Source organism: Rhagoletis zephyria, unplaced genomic scaffold (genome assembly GCF_001687245.7).
Source record: "Rhagoletis zephyria isolate East Lansing unplaced genomic scaffold, Rhagoletis_zephyria_1.1 Rzeph_scaffold_13540, whole genome shotgun sequence".
NCBI classification, from domain to species: domain Eukaryota; kingdom Metazoa; phylum Arthropoda; class Insecta; order Diptera; family Tephritidae; genus Rhagoletis; species Rhagoletis zephyria.
The window spans coordinates 5006-12594 of record NW_016170611.1 but is presented as its reverse complement, the minus strand read 5'-3'; the positions used below and the strand labels follow the sequence as shown (position 1 = coordinate 12594).

The following is a 7589-nucleotide window of genomic DNA, read 5'->3' as shown; positions in this document are numbered from 1 at the left end:
AAAGAGCTCTTATGAAAAATTAACAAAAAATAAAATTTTTGTAAATCTATGAGAAGCGCTGTAGCCGTTGGTGGTGGCAGAGGATAAAAATACCAATTAGAGAAGGACTTGGCATTAGTTGGCATTTCCAATTGGCGTCAATCAGCATAGAAGGGAATCGAATAACATGCTTTATTGGATTCGACCAACATAAGTATAAAATACCATACCGCTTTATGTGTAAATAAGTTTTACCTTTGTTAGGTAAAGATCTTCTATCTTCCAATTTTTCAGATTTCCAAATAACGAGGAGCATCGGAGAAATTCGTCATACCGAGCCCTAACCGCTAAAATAATGTATATATATATATATATATATTTGTTTAAATTACTTTTTGATGCAGGTGCTCTAAAAGGCATTTATGCATCAAAATTAAATTTTGAAAAAAGTTGTCTTACTTTATTTTCGCGGCTAGGGCTCGATATACATTTCAGCGTGAAGGAAACATGAGACCGTCAAATTTGTGTTTGTTTGTTGAATTCCCTGAACCTGCCCTGTTATGATATGGCACTTCATTCTATGTAGTAGTTTACAAATTTACACGTATACTTCTACAATTACAAAAATTTTCATAGGCTGTCTTTCTTTGATTTCGAATGGAAAACTCATTGCGATCATATTGTACTAGCAATATAGAAGTATTACATATATGGGTTCACACAAAAAAAGTGGTACATATATGTTTTTAACCAGACCCACATATCTACATGTATTGAGGTCCATTGGACTCGTACAGCTCTTAAATTTGGAGTCATTTGCGAAAATTGTGAAAAAATTGGCAAAAACGAGTCAGATTCGGATTCAGTGGATCGAAATACGAGGCGGCAAGTGGGTCTGGCTAAAAGCACATACCAATTTTGTTCGCGCCGGTGTAAGGAATGGGTTAGGAGGGTGGTCTTCGGCTCGACAACTTGGCAATTCTCCAGAATAACGGAACCTTCGTTTTCCAATGTATTCTACCTTGGTCCAGCCGGCTTTCGAAGAAAATTTTTGTAAAAGAAAGCTTATCTTTCCTTTAGACAATGGCTTTAGTTGCCTTTAAAAGCTTCAAACAAGCCTTTTGCTATACACATTTATTTTACGCTTTTAAACTTATTGCAAGTTCTTTTCAAAAACTCCGTTCGAAATGCTTGTTAGATCAGACTTCAGCTATTATAAGCAATGTCTATTCAATTTACAAAAATACAGAGGTCATATGTACATATATGTAAACAAAGCGATCTGATGTTTGTTAACTTTTCGCGTTTGCCCTGAAAATACTTGGAAGTACGAGTATTATCGATACTTTTTTGCAAATATGAGTACTGGCATCGATTCTTTTTTAGAGTATTATAAATGAGTACTAGTATCGATGCTTTTCTAAAAAGTTCTATCACTACTCGTAATTGTCTGTAAGTCTCTCGTAATTTAAACATTTAATTTTTTTACTAAAAATACTAAGCTAACCCGACAAAGCAAATGTTTCGATAATTCGAATAGGTTCTGCAATCAGTTGTTCGGATTATCGACTTTTGTTTGTTCTTTAAATTTCGTATTGGGAAATTGCTTAAAATATTCTTCAGAATATGTAGTTTTTTTAAGCGAAAACAATTTTATTTTTTTTTTTTGGGGAAAGTTTTTTATGTTATGTTTCTGCTTCAGTCAGTTTTAATATTGAATTCACACAAAAAACCACTGCTTTCGTGTAACAGGCTACTAGACACATACAAAAATTCGTTTGGCATATACTCATACTAATTTTCCATTACTTTTTCTGCATTTTTCATATTTTCAACCAACCAACCATCTAATCATTGCCACCAGCAAGTTATCAGCGCAATTAACAAGATTTCACTGGAAAGTATGCCAAGTCCAATATTTAAAGCGCGCATCGACAAATTCGCAACTCAAAACTCGTTCTAACTCGTTTCTCACTAATTATCGACACTTTTTTTCCACGCTGCTGTACGGCATTTTTTCTCTGCTGCTCGTTTGCAACTTAAGATTTTTGCATTTCGAGTTTTTTTGTTTGCTGATCGTGCGGCGCGCTTGTAGCGCTTGTCTTCCCTCTTCGAAGTATTTGCCATGCTCAAAATCAGGCCAAAGTCAAAGTCAAGCGACAAGTCGGAGTAAAAAATTTGCAGAAAAAAAAACAAAAATAGAATCATGGAAAAAAGCAGGTAAACTGGCAGGCAGAAAGGTGGCTGGGATGCGGAATAATTTCTTATTGCTTGTGGTAACAAACACCGCGCTGGGGCGGGCAAGCGCGGCTAAGGTAGGAAGGTAAGGAGTAGGCGGCTACGCTTAAGATATTTATTCCTGTTAAGTCGCAGTATTGCTTTGGTTGGAATAGAGGTATGTAGCGCACCCAAAATGCGACGACAGTTTGTAGTTTTTCTAATTTATTTGTAGCAAAAAAATGTTTGAAGGGAATTTGAAGTGACACACAAACGAAATGCTTAAAATAATGCTTCTCAACATAACAGCCGCGCCAATTATCAGCAGCCAAAATAATTTAAAACAAGATGAAAGCAGTTGCATTTTTCCCGCCAAAGCAAACTTCGAGCCAACATTTCTGGTCACATAAATTTATCAAATTTGGGAATTTCACCGAAAACGCTGCGACTCTCTAACTTAGCAGCGTCAAAGGCATGCGCTATTTTGCATGCTACTTGTTGCTGATTTTATCGTTAGTTCTGAGTTTTGGCAAATCGCCGATTGTCACACGCTTTTTGCAGAGTCACATTTCTACGGGAATAGCCTCAAGGCAAGCTTTTTCCCTACGCTCGTACATATGTATGTATACACGAGCTTAATGCCACTTTTACCCTTGTCGACCACACCCACACATTTATCTACTTGCCGCTTGGCAAATCCCCAAAAAGGCTCAAGTAATCAAACATTTGCACTTACCGATTCAGTTTTGATGTTGAGCGCCACATGTGGCAGCAATGCGTTCGTCTCAGCTATTGGTGAAGGTGTACGCTCCTGTTGCACCGCTGCTACCGGTGATGTTGCGCTCGCTGTCATAGTCGACGCCGTTGTTGCCTGCGCTGCCGTCAAGCCACTAACTGTTGCCGCAATGCCGTTGGCAACTGCTGAGCCGCAACTGCCGTTGCTTGCCTCCAGACCGCTAGGTGTGCCTGGTGCTGCAACCGATGCCGCCGAGGAAAGCGGTGGCGATGTTGGTGAAATGCCCCCACGCACTGACGACGCGACCGCCGATGTGGAGTACGGCGACCCCGCTATGCTGCAAGGCGATTTGTTGGCATTCGAATTGGGCGCCACAGCCGCCGTCGTCGACGACGAAGCGGTCGAGGATGTGGACGATGTGGACGAAGTCATCGATGAGTTGGAAGAGGAGGACGATGACGACGACGAGGAGGACGAACGGCCTGCCGCCGCTGTAGTCGGCGCTGTAGTACTTCCGATGCGTGCACACGCCACTAGCGATGTGGTTGTGCGTTGTTGCTGTGGGTGTTGTAGCGCAGGGGTTGTCGGCCGACAGCCGTTCGGTGAGATGGCCAATATTTGTGTTGGTGTTGTTGTTGTTGTTGTGAGCGGTGGCGGTGTGCCGTCCGGACTGGGCGTTCCTGTGGCGGTGAGACTGACTGTGGCTGAAATGCTGCCGCTCAAATGGTGTACGCTGGAGTCCACAAATGGGCTGGAGTTGGTTGAAGGTTCACGCTTGATGACAATGCCGCCAGCGGCGGTCGAGGTAGTGCCCAATGAGGCGGCTGTTATGGCGGTTTCGCATGGCAAGACAGCGCCGAGCATGGTCGGCGCGTTATCGGCTTTGCGGTTGCTTGGCTGGCTCTCCGTTTCCTCGCAGCCCTCGGCCATGTCAGTGAGGCATTGTGGGGAGACTAGAATGGGAGAGAGAGGACGAGAAGTAAAAAGAAAAGTAAGAGTGGTAAGAAAATATGAATAAGCTAATGCTCAAGTTGAAACAAATATGGCAGAAAGCGTATCTAGCGCCCTGAGATATGCAATACTTTACTAATAGGACTGGATTATATTGGTAAAGGCGTAAAACGTGATATGTCAATAATTTAGTCTCTCTAGCAGTTGCATATTTAGAAATTAGGTAATCGTTTGGCATACTGAACACATTTTTTATATTGCCAGGACACCACTACCTTTTGTACTCTCTATCAATTTTTTGGCAAAATTTTATTTTTTGCTGAATATTTGAAATATAACTCAGGGCCTATTCAAAATATTAGTTATATTGCCTTTTCCCCCTCTCGATTAAAGTAATCAAATTGTAACGTTTCTACACCTAAAAGTATGCAACAAATTTCGCAAAGAACTTACTGCATCTGCATACTTTAAGAGCACATTATTTGCCACTACAACCTAGTCATACATACATTCACAAATGTATTTAACACACATTTGCATTAAACGCAAGCCCACAGCGGCGCTCCTTGCACGAATGAGCACACCCAAATTGAACCTGATTTGCACATTATTTGCCCCTAAAAGCATGCAAATACTTACAAATACATACATCCATACCTACGCATACACATATAGATAAATTAATGTGTGCATGCCATAGTCTCATTATGAAGTCTTCGCCTTACTTACACTTACCTCACCAAAGACTCGCCCGCCCAGCCGCGCGCGCACCCAGCTTAGTCCGATAAATGCAGAATGCAAATACATACATATATTTTGCAAACTTTGCCACCTTCGCACAAAAAGTTTCAAATGTTAACTGTACATACTTTATATACACATGTATGTATTAATGAATGTATGAATGTGTGTGTGTGTGTGTGTGTGTGTGATTTGCATGAGTGCATTTGTCCGCACTGCTACATGAAATTTCGCCTCCAACAATCGCTTGCCCGCTCTGCTTGTTACTGTGGCATTCAGCCCTCTACAACCTCTTTTTCGCTCATTTCGGCCTCCTCCCACTCTAGGCACTCACCCCAAAGCTGTCTTACTTAATGCTCACATATTTTAGAATTTACATTTTATGCAAACATTATCGAATATTTTGTGCACTTAAACTCACACTCAGGCATTAATTTCATTAATTATCATTTGTGAGTGAGGGGGAGGGGTTCAAGTTGAAAGGAAGTGAGGCAACAACGAATACATACTCCACATTTATTGAAAAGTCGAGTATATGCATTTACACACATATGTACATACATAGATACTTATAGATACAATGCGAGTAGCAACCGAAATGCATTCCGAAAGCATTCGAATGTCCACAGCGAACGCTAAGAAGGTGAACGCAATCAAGGGAAATAGAAAATGCAAATGAAGAAACGGCAAAGTTAAGGAAGATAAGAAAAAGTCTGTAGGGAAAACTGGGAGGAAGTGTAAAAATCGATAGCCAAATACGTACGAGAAAGAGAAGAAGAGTAAAGGAATGAATGCGGAAAAAAAGAAAGCAACGGTCAGAGGTAAAAAAACCCGAACACCAAAATGACGACTAATTCAGCAATACGATTGACTTCGGTGGATACTAGTGATACAGAAAAAGGTCGCCGTGCCTTGCCTGCTAACGGCGGGATAAGGCTCCCACACTATTTAATACAAAATTAAACAACTTAAAATCGAAACTAAAAGTTAAGCCTTCTTTAATTTAGCCAAAAAATTCCTCAAAACAATATTACATTTATGTTTATAAAACTCTGTAATCACATCCTTAATTTCTTTCCTCGAATATTTTACCAGACACACATCCAAATAAGTAGGTTGGCAACACTGCTTACAACAACAAACAATCACTGCATTTGCATTGTTGTAGAGAGTGATAAGAGTTTTGTTGTCTACATATTTATTTGTGTTTGTTGTTGGTGAATAATTGAGAGTGGTCAGTTGAACAGCTGTTCGAAAAGGCTTTCACACCTACGCACACAAAAATATTTACTACCCACTGTAAACGACTACATAGGTATGTATGTACATACAAGCTTGTAAATGCGCATGTGGCAGTTGTTGGAAATGAGTTCAAGTGGAGAAAATGCAATACAAAAATTACAAAAACAATGCAGTGAAACAACATAGAGACCAAATGGCATATGAAGTGTAAGGCTTGCTGTTTGAGAGTCTAGGCACTGCGTGCACGTAAATATGCATGTAGTTGTATGTGAGTGCAGTTTTTCAAACGCTCGAAACTAAAGGAAATCTGCTTAAGCCACCTTAAGTGGATAATTTTGAATGGCTTAAATATTTTGCAGAATTTTTTTTCTTCGAGAAGAGTGACTAGGCATTTTAGGCACAGGAACGAAAAGAGGTTATACAAATTACTTGATTACGGTTTATTAAGGGGCAACACAAACAACGTTTAATTGCATGCTTAACATTTTTTGTTGCTAAAAATTTAAGAATATTTTTTTTTAAGTACATCGCATGAACCCCGTGCTGTTTTTACGCATTCTAGTAGTCTAGAGTCCTTATTGAAATGTTCGACCTTAATCTGGATGTTAAGAATTAGAGACTTTTACTGAATAAGTGTTAAGTTTAAAGCGAGAAAGGCTTCGTAGCGCAGGTAGGAGAGCGTAAATCGAAAGTCACAGGTATCTAGTCGGATACATGGGGGCATATTCGTTGTCGAAATAAAGCTAAAGCATAAACAGAAGGCAGAGTTGATCCGGATTAACTTGGGAATTAACTGCAGTTGATCCGGATTAAGTCCGAGTTAATCCGGATCAACGCTGCCGTCTGTTTAAGCTTTTAGTTGTAGCTTTTTTAACAGATATTCCATAAAAAAAAATTATTTAAAAAAAACTTACTTTAGTTACGACCTTATTTAGACTGTTAATACGCCCCACAATTATCCACTGCAATTACCTGAGCCCTGTGGTGAGTAAGTAGCAGGATGAAGCAAATGTTCTAACCGGAATTTCTTTAAGACGAGATGAAAAATAATAATCGAGGAAGTAGTCGACTCCAGTTTTATCTGCCAGACTGTTAAAGAACCGTGACCCCAGTGATTTGAGTCAACTCGCGGCCTGGACTCCAATACAGACAGCGCACAGTAGCCTCTGCAGAATGAACTCTTTGGCGTTCGCCATCCTTGGAACAACGACAAAAACTCTTACTGCCGATCTGTTAAATTTCTGGGCGTCTTTCATGTTAAGTTCTCCACTCAAAACAATGCTCAATAATAAGAAATAAAATTAACTTATGATCTGGGATCGCCAGAATGACGTTTACTTGCCACTTATGTACTTACCAAATAGTGCCAAATAGTGCCTATCGACTTAAGACCCAAAACCTCAAGAGCCACAGATCGTCTTTCGAAAACCCGCAATAACATTAAACGCAAATTATTTAAGATATCTCTTCTTCCACAACTTCTCCAACTTATGTCCGCTCTTCCATAATTTTAATTGCATACTTGCATGCAAATCAAAAATCGATATTTCTGCAATCTACTACAACTGCCTTATAGTGGGAAGTTCCTTCATAAATTTTACCACAACCTGCCTCGCCGCACCCACTCGCATACTAAAATTGTGTCTAATCCTTAATTTTCTAAATTACTTATTTTCAACTGGGCAGCAATACTTTCGTTGTATGTGTTGTTGTTCCTCTTTGC

General features: G+C 39.9%; 1 protein-coding gene across 1 annotated transcript; it reads right to left on the bottom strand.

Moving 5' to 3' along the window:
* Positions 1–2932: 2932 nt before the first annotated feature.
* On the bottom strand, positions 2933–3886 carry LOC108378189 (putative protein TPRXL; the record flags this gene model as incomplete). The annotated part of the gene is made up of 1 exon (XM_017634479.1): positions 2933–3886. A coding segment is annotated over exon 1 (930 nt), but the record flags the coding sequence as incomplete, so codon positions are not given.
* Positions 3887–7589: the final 3703 nt, after the last annotated feature.